The sequence below is a fragment of the Suncus etruscus genome, chromosome 2 (genome assembly GCF_024139225.1).
Source record: "Suncus etruscus isolate mSunEtr1 chromosome 2, mSunEtr1.pri.cur, whole genome shotgun sequence".
NCBI classification, from domain to species: Eukaryota; Metazoa; Chordata; class Mammalia; order Eulipotyphla; family Soricidae; genus Suncus; species Suncus etruscus.
Window position 1 is genome coordinate 98,208,993 of NC_064849.1, and position 13,758 is coordinate 98,222,750.

Sequence of the window (13,758 nt, forward strand, 5' to 3'; positions counted from 1 at the left end):
GGACTTTGGAAAAGCTGTGAAGACAGAGTTCAAAGGTAGGGTGCAGGGATCCCCATACCTCTTTATTATTTTTGCATTTAGGTGAGAGTAAAGGGTAAATGAGTAATTAATCCTGTCTAACACAGAGAACTGTGATAATTAGACAAGACCAAATTGGTGACTGTTAATGTCTAGCCCTTCTTTTCACTCCAGTGGAGAACAGTCCTTACCTAGATATGATAATAACTATGACTTATCTCTAAACTAAATGCATAGAAGCCAAGTGAGTGAGGCTTTTCCCCATATCTGCTTGGACTTGATGTAGTTTTTTTCTGGATCACACCCAGCAGTGCTCAGGGGTTTATTTCTGGCTCTTATGCTAAGAAATCGCTCCTGGCAGGCTCAGGGGACCATATAGGATGCCGGGATTTGAACCATAGTCCTTCTGCATGCAAGGCAAATGCCCTACCTCCATGCTATCTCTCCGGCCCCAGGACTTGATGTAGTTTTAGGGCCAGAGTGATCCCTGATAGTCACTTTTCCATCCGTGGTAGTCACTGGTCCAGTAAGAACTAGATGTAGATAATGAATGCTCTTTGCCAAGCACTATCCTAATTTGATGACATATATGAAAACATTAGCTCCTTATGACCTTCTAGCAGGTAGACACTATTATTATATACCTGTTTGCAGTTGGGGCCACTGTCAACATAAGCCAGCATAACAAGGGCTAAGGTGGCCTAGTTGTCTCCTTTGCAATCATATCAAATGGCCATCTGGTCTTGTGTCCCATATTCTTCCCAGTAAAGAGGCAACTATGACTTCATTGATTATTGAGCAAACTGAGGTTAAATATTTTGCTTTTTAAAGAAGCCAGGCTCTTCTTTTTCTCACCCAGGGGACCGAACAAGCACTTTTACCATGTTGTAGTCTGCCAAGAGCACATTGATATATGGTAGTTCAGAACATAGATTTGAAACAGGAAATATGAGATGTTGATTCTAGTAATTCTGTGTATTGACTTTGAGACTTCTCTTAAGCACTATATTTTTATCTATGATGTGGGGTTAGTAAAGAAATTCCTTAGCTTGTTGAGATAGTATGGATAAGATGCTGGCTTTGCATGTGGCTGGCTTGGGTCAGATCCCCACCACTATGTAGGATATCTAATAGAGCCAGGAATAATCCCCGAATACAGATAGATGTGGCCCCAAAACTAAATAAAATAATCTAAAGTACAATGCAGTCACATTGTGGTTGTGGGATTGAATGATGAGACATTTGTTAGGGTTACTGACTCTTTCCACATACTGATTAAGTGACACTAATAAGTGCTATCAGCATAGAGTTATATTAGTGAATTTATTTGTTCCTTTAAAAACCCACCAGGTTAGAATAAGCCAGAAGATGTAAAAATATTTACTATTTCATTCTTTGGCTAACATTTTAGCAACAGTTAGCCTTTTATGCTTTTAAAAAAAGTCTTAATCTTTGAAATGTCCCACAGGCAGTCTCTAACCCAGAGGTTCCTAATTAATTTGATCTACCATTCATTTTTCAGAAAAAAAATTTTGTTTCCTTTTGGAAATCTATTTTTCTTAAGTGAATAAATAGAGAGAATATACAATTGCACCCTGGATTAGTCCCGTATTAGGGTATGTCGCTTCATTTAAGGGAGCAGGCTGCTAGAGAAGGATGTGAGAGCATCTTTTGAGAGAAGAAACTAGAATTTGGACAACACACAGGGGAATATTGATTGAAGATGACAGCTGGAACAGGGAGAATACACTTCTTTATACCTTTGGCTCTTTTCTACTGTTCCAAGCCCAGAGAAGCTAGAGACATTGTGAGCAGTAGAGGAAAGGCAACATAGGAGAAATGCCACAGAAGTCTACAGTTCCCACCCCCCTCTGCCCCCCATCAGCCTTCTGGTCATCTCCCAAGGTCTATAGTGTCGTGGTGCATGATTCAGAAGAGATCCAGGGATTCCCGAGGAAACTGGCTGGTTGGTACCGAGGACTGAGGCAATTTGACTCCCTGTTCACTGGCACACTGATGTTATTAGTTTGTACAAAACCCCTTTCTTGTTTTATTTAGTTGTGATTTTTTTTCCCCCTGTTGCTCTCTCCCATTCCTTCTTATAGAAAACTGTTCTAATGTGTTCCATGTGTATTTTGCTGTAGTGCGTGCAGATTCTGGCAAACTTTGTATTACTGTTTTCATGTCCATGTATTTTCCATTAATGCAAATGGTTCTACTATTTTGTTTTTGTTTTGTTTTGTTTTGATTTCTAATTGAGCATTGCTTTTTAAGAGTTTTCTTTTTTTAGAGATTAAAGAAATGGTCTTTTTGTTTGTTTGTTTTTATATTTTTGTTTTGTTTTGTGGCCATGCATAGCAGTGTTTGGGAACTACTCCAAACTAAAACTTGGGCTTTGCCCCCTATACGTTAAAATTTTTCTTCTACTTTATTTTTTATTCCTTCATCTTATTGTGCTCCCCAGGCCCTCTGCTGCTTAGCTAATCTTAGTTTTATTATTAATGTCCACTAGTTTTTCTTTCCAACATTTTTTTTACTTCCTATTCAATTTTTAATTTTCCTATTGTACATAGAGGTAAACTCATTCAATACTCATATTTTTCTTTTTGTGAGCTTTCACATAATTATCTCAAGGTCCTTTAATTTGTTGCAAATGAAAAAAATCTCTAATTTTTAAATAAATGAATGATATTCTACTAATTTAATTATATCATATCTTTTTATTTGTCATCAATGATCATATATTTTAGCTATTGTTAATAATGATTTAATAAACATTGAAGTGCATATATTTTATGTTGGTGTTATATTTTCAGATAAATACCCCAAAATTGGATTGTTGAGTCATATCATAGCTGATCTTTAGCTTCTAAAAGAAATTATAATGATATTTTCTTTTTTTTTAAATATGGAACGCTTCACGAATTTGCGTGTCATCCTTGCGCAGGGGCCATGCTAATTTTCTCTGTATCGTTCCAATTTTAGTATATGTGCTGCTGAAGCAAGCACTATAATGATATTTTCTAATTGGAAATACCAGTCTTCCAATTGGAAGTACCAATTTTACATCTTTTCTAGTACTGATTACTTTTTTGATATGTAATTATTTGTATTAGACCTTTAAGACTATAACATAAGGGACCGGAGAGATAGCACAGCAGCATTTGCCTTGCAAGCAGCCGATCCAGGACCAAAGGTGGTTGGTTCAAATCCCGGTGTCCCATATGGTCCCCTGTGCCTGCCAGGAGCTATTTCTGAGCAGACAGCCAGAAGTAACCCCTGAGCAATGCCAGGTGTGGCCCAAAAACCAAAAAAAAAAAAAAAAAAAAAAAAAAAGACTATAACATAAGTAGAAATGGTGATAGTAGACAACCTTGTCTTATTCCCAATTTAAGAAAAAAAGCTTTGGGACCAGAGAGGTAGTATTGGAGTTAAGGTTTTTGCCTTGCATAGAACGACCCTATTTTATATTCCTGCCACTAAATGTCCCCTGAGCACCACAGAATTTACTTCTTTTTTTGTGTGGGGAGAATCACACCTGGCAGCACTCAGGGTTACTCCTGGCTCTATGCTCCGAAATCATTCCTGGTAGGCTATATGGGATGCTGGGAATCTAACTGGTGTTAGTCCTGTGTTGGCTACGTGCTATTGCTCGGCCCTAGAATTTACTTCTGAGCACAGAGTCAGGAATAGGTCCTGAGCATTTCTTTCTGGTTGTGACCCAAAAAAAGTAATAACAAACAAACATAAAGTTTTTATTTTTCACCTTTGAATAGGGTATTAATTTTGAAGTATATAAAATATAATCTTTACAATGTTTAGATATTTCTCTATCTCAACTTTTTAGAGCTGTTATCATGAATAAATACTGGGTCTTATGAAATACTTTATCAATGTTTATTAGTATCATATAATATCATTTTTATTTTTCTTTTTATTTAGGTAGCATATTGCACTGACTGATTTATATATATATATATATTGAGCCTTCCTTGGGTACCTGGAATAAAGTCATAAAATTGGTTATTATGTGCAAACTCCTGGCTTCCAGAAAACTTGGGGGGAAGGTAGCATAAGAAACAAGAACATTGTAAACTAAAAGAATTCTGGGAGCTACAGAAAACAAGGACATAGAGTTTAAAAGGGGAACTAAGAACTTAAACCAGGGCATTAAGAGAAAGAAAAGTGAACATTGGAACTAAAACTTCAGAGTAAAGTAGGGAAAACCAGGATATTGCTAGAGAATGTTATTATAGTTGAAGGATGATATGACCAGTATAAAGTGAGTTAGAAAGTATATGAGTGGGGCAGGAGCGATAGCACAGCAGGTAGGGTGTTGCCAAGCATGCGGCCTATCTGGGTTCCATCCCCAGCATGCCATATGGTTGCCCAAGCTAGCCAGAAGCATTTCTGAGTGCAGGGCCAGGAGTGACCCCTGAGCACACCAACCTGTGTGGCCCCCAAACAGAAACAAAACAAATAAGTGTAAGGAGTTTAGCAGATAGGTGAAAAATTGATTTGTTTTTAACCTTTCTCCTTTTTTTTCCACCTTTTCACACCATTCTCTACTTCTTAGCTTTGTTTTTTGACCTTAAACAGAAGTTTCATTTATATACTACATGATCATTTGCTTTATGAAGTTTGTAATCCAGAATGATGTGTGGTCCACAATAGTTAGATCCTTTGTAATATTCAAATATCAAAAATGAGAAGAAAATGAAATATAAAACAATTAAAAAAATTTGAGAAGGTAATTGTGGAATTTACTTTAGTAAATCTAAAATTGCCTGCATTCTTGGGTGTTGAGGAGCCAGTGTCTTAACAGTTCTTGAGTGACAACTTTCTTATTTTGAGATTTTTAATAGGTTCTACTAAATTTACTTATTTAATTTTTCATATTTTATAAAAATAAAAATGATCCAGTGTTTTTGAGCTACATTATTGAACACTGATGCTATAAAAGTGTGGGGAATTTGCCAGTGACATTAAGGGACTTACATTGATTTGGAAATTTTTCTCTACCCAAACCTAACAGAAAATTCCTGTAATAATTTTTTGTTTTTGTTTTTTGAACCACACCCAGTGACACTTAGGGGTTACTCCTGGCTATGCACTCAGAAATAATTTCTGGCTTGGGGTACCATTTTGGAGACCCAGGAATAGAGCCATGGTTTATCCTAGGTCAGCTGCATGCAAGGCAAACACTCTACCACTATGCAACTGTTCTGGCCCCTGTAATAATTTTTTAAATGTAACTTAAAGCTTCTATAATAAATAGCGAAATTGATTTCCATTGATGTATTTATAACTTATTTCCATTAGTATACTGATTTTTGCCTCACTCCTTATGAATTAATTCTCATCATCATGTGTTTTTAGAAAGATATATGACATCCAGAATTATGCTTCCTTGTTCCACTTAGACTGCCACATATCACAGAAAAGGGAGCCCTGAATTGATTCTAGTTGTGAAGGGAATTGATGTGTATAGTAATTGTATGGTGAAGGGGGTTTCTGAACTCAAAGCCAACAGTGGAATTTTGCAATACAAGTCAAAAATCTAAGTCTCCAAAGGAAAGAAAGCTCACTTTATTATAGACCCAGCAAGGATTTCTTCTAGTTGATTTCGTCTCTTTTTCTTTCAGAGAATTTCGTCAAGACCCTGCCAGAGTACCATGTGGTGGGTCCTGTTCAAGTAGACGCGAGTGGGCATTTTCTGTCCTATGGTTTGCACCACCCCATCACCAGCCACAGGAGGAGGAGAGATGCAGGAAGCCCAGAGGCAAGGGTATACTATAAAATTGCACATGAGGACCAGGACCTGCTTTTCAACTTGACAATCAATGAGGAATTTCTTTCCAAAAGCTACATTGTGGAGAGGAGATATGGGAACCTCTCCCATGTTAAGATGGTGGCTTCCTCAGGTCCCCCCTGTCATCTCTGGGGTACAGTTCTGCACCAGGGTACCAGGATAGGGACTGCAGCCCTCAGTTCCTGCCATGGATTGGTGAGTGTCTGATTCCATCACCTCCCTCATCAGCATTCACTCTTAGTGTTAGTCAGCATACCCACAACCAGCCGGTTCTCCAATGCTTTAGGTCTATGTACACTAATCCCTGGAGTGTGTATAATCCTGACCTCCACATGTATTGAGAAAGCAGGTGGGAGAGGGAAAGTGCAAAAGATTGGTAGTCTAGACACTCCAGGGAATAAGGACACTGAAGTTTCCAAGGAGGCAGATTGAATTTTTCTTGGTAACATCCAAATTGTTGGTTTTGGGTCTTTAGTTTTTGAGGCAATTCTGAGTGTTGCGGTGACTATCTGATCAGCAAAGTGTGAGTGGAATTTGGTCAAATGAGAGGCTTTATAATAGTGATACTGATGTCAACAGCTCCTAGGATGTGACACTTGATTGTGTTTACTTCCTAACCAGACCTCCAAGGTGACCTCAGCTTATCAGTTGATGCCTTGGTGCCTGTTTTCTTATCTGTAGAATGATGCTAGAGCTTGTCTTTTAGACCAAAAGTTGAAAAACTATGATCTACAAACCAATTTTTGTTCAGAAATAAAAGTTTATTATACACACAGATATGTGAGGCTGGAGAGATAAGACAACAGGTAAGGTGCTTGTCTTGCAGGCCGTAGGGTTTGATTCCTACTGGCATCCAAGGACCTCCTCGAATGATTCCTGAACCAAGAGCCAGGAGTAAGCCCTGAACACTGTCAGGTAAGGACTCAAAAACAAAAAGAGGGGCTGGAGTGATGGCACAGCCATAAGTCGTTTGCCTTGCACTTGGCCAACACAAGATGGACTCTGGTTCAAATTCCAACATCCCATATGGTCCCTGAGCCTGCCAGGATTGACTTCTGACTGCAGAACCAGGTATAACTCCTGAGTGCCACCAGGTGTGATCCTAAAACAAAAACAAAAACAAGAAAGAAAAAGGAACAAGAAATACAGATATACTGACTGTTTTGCTTCCATATTGTCTTGACAACTTTTAAATAATAACAAGCTGAACACTTGGGATAAAGACTCGATAGTCCACAAGCCAAATATTGTGCTTCTATTCTTTTTTAGTTTTGGGGTCACACCCAGCAGTGCTCAGGGGTTACTCCTGGCTCTCTGCTCAGAAATTGCCCCAGCAGGCTCAGGGGACCATATGGGATGCCGGGATTCGAACTACCAACCTTCTGAATGCAAGCAAACGCCTTACCTCCATGCTGTCTCTCCGGCCCCATGTGCTACTGTTCTTGACAAAAAAAAAAGTTTGTTGATTCTTATAATAGAGTATATGTGAAAATTAAGTGGATGTATATAGTATATCTAATTTTTTTTGTTTTATTTTTTGGGCCACACCCGGTGGTGCTCAGGGGTTACTCCTGGCTGTCTGCTCAGAAATAGCTCCTGGCAGGCACGGTGGACCATATGGGACACCGGGATTCGAACCAACCACCTTTGGTCCTGGATCGGCTGCTTGCAAGGCAAACGCTGCTGTGCTATCTCTCCGGGCCCAGTATATCTAATTTTTAGAAGTATTTAGTAAGTAATATTTTTAGAAGTGTTTAGTAAATGAATGGTGTTTGCTGTTACTGTTATTTTTAAAATCTTTCTAATAAGTCAGGAATAGGATTGTATATTTCTTTATTCTGTGGTGCTGAGAATTGAATCTAGAGCATCACACATCCCAAACTCTTTACCCTTGAGCCATAGCTAATCCTTGGAATGTGTAGTTCATGATGTGATTTATGTAAACCTTCCTCTCCTATCCTTCAACCTTGACTTTTATTGGGGGGGTGGGTGTCATACCCAGTGGCACTCAGGAGTTACTCCTAGCTCTGCGCTCAGAAGTCGCCCATGGCAGGCTTCAACAACAATATAGGATGCCGGGAAGTGAACTAGGTCCATTTTAAGTTGGCTGTGCTATTGCTATGGCCCTCTCAACCTTTTATTTTGTTTGTGTATTTTTAATAGACGCTGATGCTTGTAGGTGTCATATAGATGACTGTGTAATTCATTTGAGTTGCAGGTTTTTTTGTTCGTTTGTTTTTGGGTCACACCTGGCAGCACTCAGGGGTTACTCCCTGGCTCTATGCTCAGAAATCGATCCTGGCAGGCTTAGGGTACTATATGGGATGCCGGGATTTGAACCACTGTCCTTCTGCATGAAAGACAAACACCCTATCTCCATGCCATCTCTCCGGCCCCGTGTTGCAGGTTTAGAATGATCATATCTCCTATTTAAGTACTAACCAGGCCCGACCCTGCTTAACTTCTGAGCTCAGACTAGATCAGGCACATCAGAGTGCTATGTCCAAGATAATATTAATGAGTGAAAGAAGTAGAATGCCTGTCTCAAATACAGACAGGGGTTGGGGGGAGAGATTGGGGGCATTGGTGGTGGGAAGGTTGCATTGGTGAAGGGGTGTGTGTGTTGTTTTTATGACTAAAGCTCACTAGAAACATGTTTGTAATCATGATGCATAAATAAAGATATTATTTAAAAAATAAAAAAAAGGAGCCGGGCAGTGGTGCTAGAGGTAAGGTGCCTGCCTTGCCTGCGCTAGCCTTGGACGGACCACGGTTCGATCCCCCGGCGTCCCATATGGCTCCCCAAGCCAGGAGCAACTTCTGAGTGCATAGCCAGGAGTAACCCCTGAGCATTACCAGGTGTGGCCCAAAATCCAAAAAAAAAGAAAAAAGAAAACTTTGAAAAGCAGAGCTATAAACAGAGAAAATGTGGCATTTACTTTTGAAACTATTACACAGACTAACGGAGGAGCACCATGTCAGAAACTGTCCTAGAGAAGCAACATTTGTCTCTCTAACCCTTAAAGCTTTCTACTGGCATCATATTTGCAAATGGAAAAAGGTTGAACCATATATATGTGGATTGCATTTGTTTATTTACTGTTTCTTTTTATGTCTTCCACTCTCTTGGGAATCTGAAAATGTGTAGGGGTTAACTAAAAATTTGGTGTGTGTGTGTGTGTGTGTGTGTGTGTGTGTGTGTGTGTGTGTGTGTGTGTGTGAGTGTTTTGGTTTTGGGTCACACCTGGTGGCACTCAGGGGTTACTCCTGGCTCTGTGCTTAGAAATTGCTCATGGCTTTGGGGACCATCTGGGATGCCAGGATTCGTCCAGCCATCCATCCTGAATTGGGTGTGTGGGTCTGTGCTATCTCTCCAGCCCCATAGATTGACTGAAAATTTGAGAGATAATGCTTGCAAATGAAAACCAATTGTCCTTAAAGAAATTAACACATCTCCATACCTAATCAAGAATAATTTTTGAAATTGAAACCCAAATTGAAAAAAGTGTGTTTCTTTGTTTCCAGACACTTCTAGCAGTAGTAACAGTAAGGGTTTTCCTCCTTCGGTACTATATCACAACTGTGTTCAGGGGGTACAGTAATGTCTTTCTTTCTTTTTTTTTTTTTTGGTTTTTGAGCCACACCCGGCGTTGCTCAGGGGTTACTCCTGGCTGTCTGCTCAGAAATAGCTCCTGGCAGGCACGGGGGACCTTATGGGACACCAGGATTCGAACCAACCACTTTTGGTCCTGGATCGGCTGCTTGCAAGGCAAACGCCGCTGTGCTATCTCTCCGGGCCCGGTAATGTCTTTCTTATGCTGGTGTAAGAAAGAGAGAGGCACAAGTCTAAAAAGCTATGATGATGGGGAGAGATACCAGGGTATTGAGTGTGGTCATGGCAGAAACTAGGGTTTCTTTCTGCCTTGAAACCTGAACCAGGGCTGGTTTGGTGGATGAACTGTTAATGACAATGACATTCTTCTCAAGGCACCGAATTCAAACTTTTTCAGCTTTTGTGTCAGGTTAAAAATTCTGCTCTTCATAATTCAAGATTCTCTTTTTCTGTGTTTGTATAAGTTGACTTTGCTTGGACTTGACTTTTGAGTGGAAAAGTTAATGTGAAATACTGTATCACGGGGCCGGAGAGATAGCATGGAGGTAAGGTGTTTGCCTTTCATGCAGGAGGTCATCGGTTCGAATCCCGGCGTCCCATATGGTCCACCCGTGCCTGCCAGGAGAAATTTCTGAGCCTGGAGCCAGGAATAACCCCTGAACACTGCCGGTGTGACCCAAAAACCACAAAAAAAAAAAAAAAAAAGAAATACTGTATCACAATATACAATACTGTATACTGTTTCAGTATATCAATAGAAGCTTCTTTTTTTGAGAGACCCTTGGGAGGAGGAATTGTTTTGTCCAATAACTTTGTATAAAAATGTTGTGATTTGTCTTTTTTGTAATCTGGATTTTCATAAAATAAAAAGATAAATAGTCATACGATCTTTATTTTTCCCCAAATTGATTTCTAAAATACACAAAATCAAGTACAGTGCCCTGTCCTTCTTCATGCTTGTTTGAACTGGGGGCATCTCCTAGTTCTGTGACCCTCATCTTCTGAGTATGCTCTGAGTTTGCATACTGTTTTTTCTTTGAATTCCCAGTTCTCATTTATTGGAGACAATCTTGAAAATACCATGAATCCTTACATGACTGAAACCTAATCACAATCATTTATGTAATCAAGATGTTTAAATAAAGAAAAAAATGAAAAAAAAACTAAAAAAAAAAAAAAAGAAAGCCTTGGGGGAAAAAAAAAAGAATAAGTTGCTTGCTTTGCATATAGCCAACTCTAGATTGATTCCCTAGCATCACATGTGGCTTCCCAATCACTGACAGGAGTCATTATTGTAAACAGAACTATGAGTAAGCCCCTGAGCACTTTCAGAGGATGTACTATACAGCCCACCACCCCCAAATAAAATGTGACTTCTGCTGCAGGACTCTAAGTGTTGTCAATTTTCCCTCCATTCTTTAAGAAACTAGCAGCCCGTGGGGGAAGGGGGGAGTGGAGGATATGGGAGGCAGGATGGGAGCGGTTGTAGGAAGACAATTCTGTGGTGGGAATCCACCTGATTCAATGTAAATATGTACCTGAAATATTACTGTGAATGATATGTAAGCCACTATAACTAAAATAAAAATTATATTAAAAAAATAAACTATTAACAGAGGTGGGAAATGACCCAAGTTCCTGCTCTCTAACTCATATACCATTTCTACTCCATTATGACTACTGAGATTATGGGAAAGTACTCAAAATTTTAGTGGTGAATGGGGCATTTTCTGCTTCTTTTTCTGTATTTCCAAGCCATCTAAATACTAAATCAATCACTATGGATTTCAAACCTATAGAATAAACCAGATAATCAGAAAAAAATAATACCATGAGTCCTAATCCTCTGTGGCCAGGCATACAGAAGAAAGAGCCCTTGTGAGGTCAAAATCATTGAATGATTTTTCCAAAAGAAACACCTCACTAGCATTGGGATTCTTTGACACATAATTACACAACAAACATTTGGTTTTCAAAAATATCTATTGAAAGCTAAATATGCTGTTTTCCTGTCTGAGAAATCATAAATTGGCTGACTCAAATTCATTTGCTCATGTGCTATTATATACCATACTTGTTTATACTGTTCCTTGTCAAAAGGATTGAGGCCATATTTATGTCTAATTTCTGTTGGTCACCTGCCTGGAGCTTGACTTCCAGTATATTTATTATCCCTTTCACTCAGGAATGACCTCTCAAACAGATTCGCAGGATCTTAGCATAGTAGGTCCTCCACACCTCCATCACATCTAGGAAAAGCATGGTGTTTAAGAAAGATTTCTTGGGCAGAAAATGCTCTCATAAAGGTGGATATTACTCTCTCTCTCTCAGTGTTTAGGGAGAGCATATTCTTCGCCTCAGATGTGATTATCATAATGACGAAGACTAAATACTCTTGGAATAGTATTTTATTTGAGGCTTGTTAAGTCTTTCTTTGAGCAGATTCAGATAGTTGGTGACTGACAACCCAGGAAAGGTCCCACTTGATAAGTCGAGGCAGCATTCTTTCACTGAATGTCCTTACATGACTCTCCTCTCCACATCTCTGGAAATGTTTTCAAAATGCTGGTCTCCTGTGCTAGGTGGCAACCTTTTTCTCTCAACTTTACTATTTTCACCATCCTTCTTTCCTCAAGGAGAAAGTCATGAAAGTTATGAAATTTCTTTTTCTTTTTCTTTTTATTTATTTATTTATTTATTTTGGTTTTGGGGCCACACCCGGTGGTGCTCAGGGGTTACTCCTGACTGTCTGCTCAGAAATAGTTCCTGGCAGGCACAGGGGACCATATGGGTCACCGGGATTCGAACCAACCACCTTTGGTTCTGGATCGGCTGCTTGCAAGGCAAACGCCGCTGTGCTATCTCTCCGGGCCCGAAAGTTATGAAATGTCTTACATTTGAACAGTTAGTGAATTAGTTCTATTCCAAATACATTGATGGGGAAACTATTCTTTAACTTAGAGTTCATGTGCATCCTCAGTAGAGCACTGGTTTTGGATTCCTCTTGCCAAAAACCCTATAGGATATATTCTACGCTAGTTTGCTATTAGACTTTTAGTCATATTTCTGCTGTTAAAGTAGAGCTAAAATATTAAACTGTATACTCACACATGGCATAAAACTAAGGTTTTAATTTTTCATGAGGTGATTCACTTCCATTAAGGGTCTGGTAGAGATACCAAGTTAGTAAACAAATATTTTGATATTTTAATGTAATAATATTTAATAGACAAGCAGTTTTAATTCCTGTTCACTGCAAGCAGAGTATCCCTCTTGTCTAAGGCTTCATTGGAGATAACACTGTTGTTGGTTCTATCTTTATTTTTATTCTCAATTGCAACCTCTACTGGGAAATTAAATCTTAATACCCAAATCCTATCTTAATAGCTTTCATGACTTTCTTGAAGTTCTTTAAGATTCAATTCTCATTTAATTCTTTTTCTCCTTTCCCTTTGCACTATGGGATTTCTTTTCTTTTCTTTTCTTTTTCTTTTTTTTTTCTTTTTTATTTTTTTAAACTTTAAAAAGTTTCCCACCTACTCTCATCTTTCCTATTAGCAGGTACTAAATAATTCATTTTATATTGCTTGTTACCACAAATGCCTTTTGGATTATTTAAAAATACAATAATGGGGCCGGAGAGATAGCATGGAGGTAAGGTGTTTGCCTTATAAGCAGAGGGGCGATGGTTCGAATCCCAGCATCTCATATGATCCCCCAAAATTGCCAGGAGAGATTTCTGAGTGTAGAGCCAGGAATAACCCCTGAGCATTGCTGGTGTGACCCAAAAAACAAAAATAACAAAACAAAACAAAACAAAAAACAAACAAAATACTTCAATAACATAAAATTTGTGAATCTCGTCATCTCACAATGGGAATATTAAAGTAATTTAGTGTTTCTTGAACTGTTACTAGTTGGGCCTTACGTACTCCTGTTGTTGTTTATGGAGCTGAGTTGATGCCTATGCTACTTTCCCATCTTATTTGCTGTGCTCCTAAGGTATTGTCAGTATTGTGGAATTTGGAGGTGCCATGTAGCCTCATACATGGCTGCACACTCCAGGAACTCCAGGATCTGTAGAATTACGATGATCCTTGGTTCCCTTCTCCTGAGGGGTCCTCAGAATTTTCAGCCCAAAGACCAGTGTTCCAGGAATTTCATCAGCTTGTCTTTTACATCTTCTGAGAACAGTCATGAAACCGTGAGTTTGGGCCACTGGGGTTGTGGAAGGCTGCCTACCAATTCCAGAAGACCCCAAAGTTTCCAATCTGAAAAACCATGTGACTGCATGTTTTGTTGTCATGATATCTCT

General features: G+C 39.1%; 2 protein-coding genes and 1 non-coding gene across 4 annotated transcripts in view; 1 reads left to right on the plus strand and 2 right to left on the minus strand.

Annotated features, from left to right (window-relative positions):
- Positions 1-13,758, minus strand: part of TARS1 (threonyl-tRNA synthetase 1) — a 387,157-nt gene that overhangs the window by 12,169 nt on the left and 361,230 nt on the right. The window lies entirely within an intron of this gene.
- Positions 1-13,758, plus strand: part of ADAMTS12 (ADAM metallopeptidase with thrombospondin type 1 motif 12) — a 321,939-nt gene that overhangs the window by 4,561 nt on the left and 303,620 nt on the right. For both annotated transcript variants that reach the window (XM_049767671.1, XM_049767672.1), the window contains exon 2: positions 5,664-6,025. In XM_049767671.1, the coding sequence (XP_049623628.1) occupies positions 5,664-6,025 (362 nt within the window). The remainder of the gene's footprint in view (positions 1-5,663; positions 6,026-13,758) is intronic.
- On the minus strand, positions 2,921-3,027 carry LOC126003119 (U6 spliceosomal RNA). The gene has a single exon (XR_007493660.1). It is a non-coding gene; the product is annotated as a U6 spliceosomal RNA (small nuclear RNA).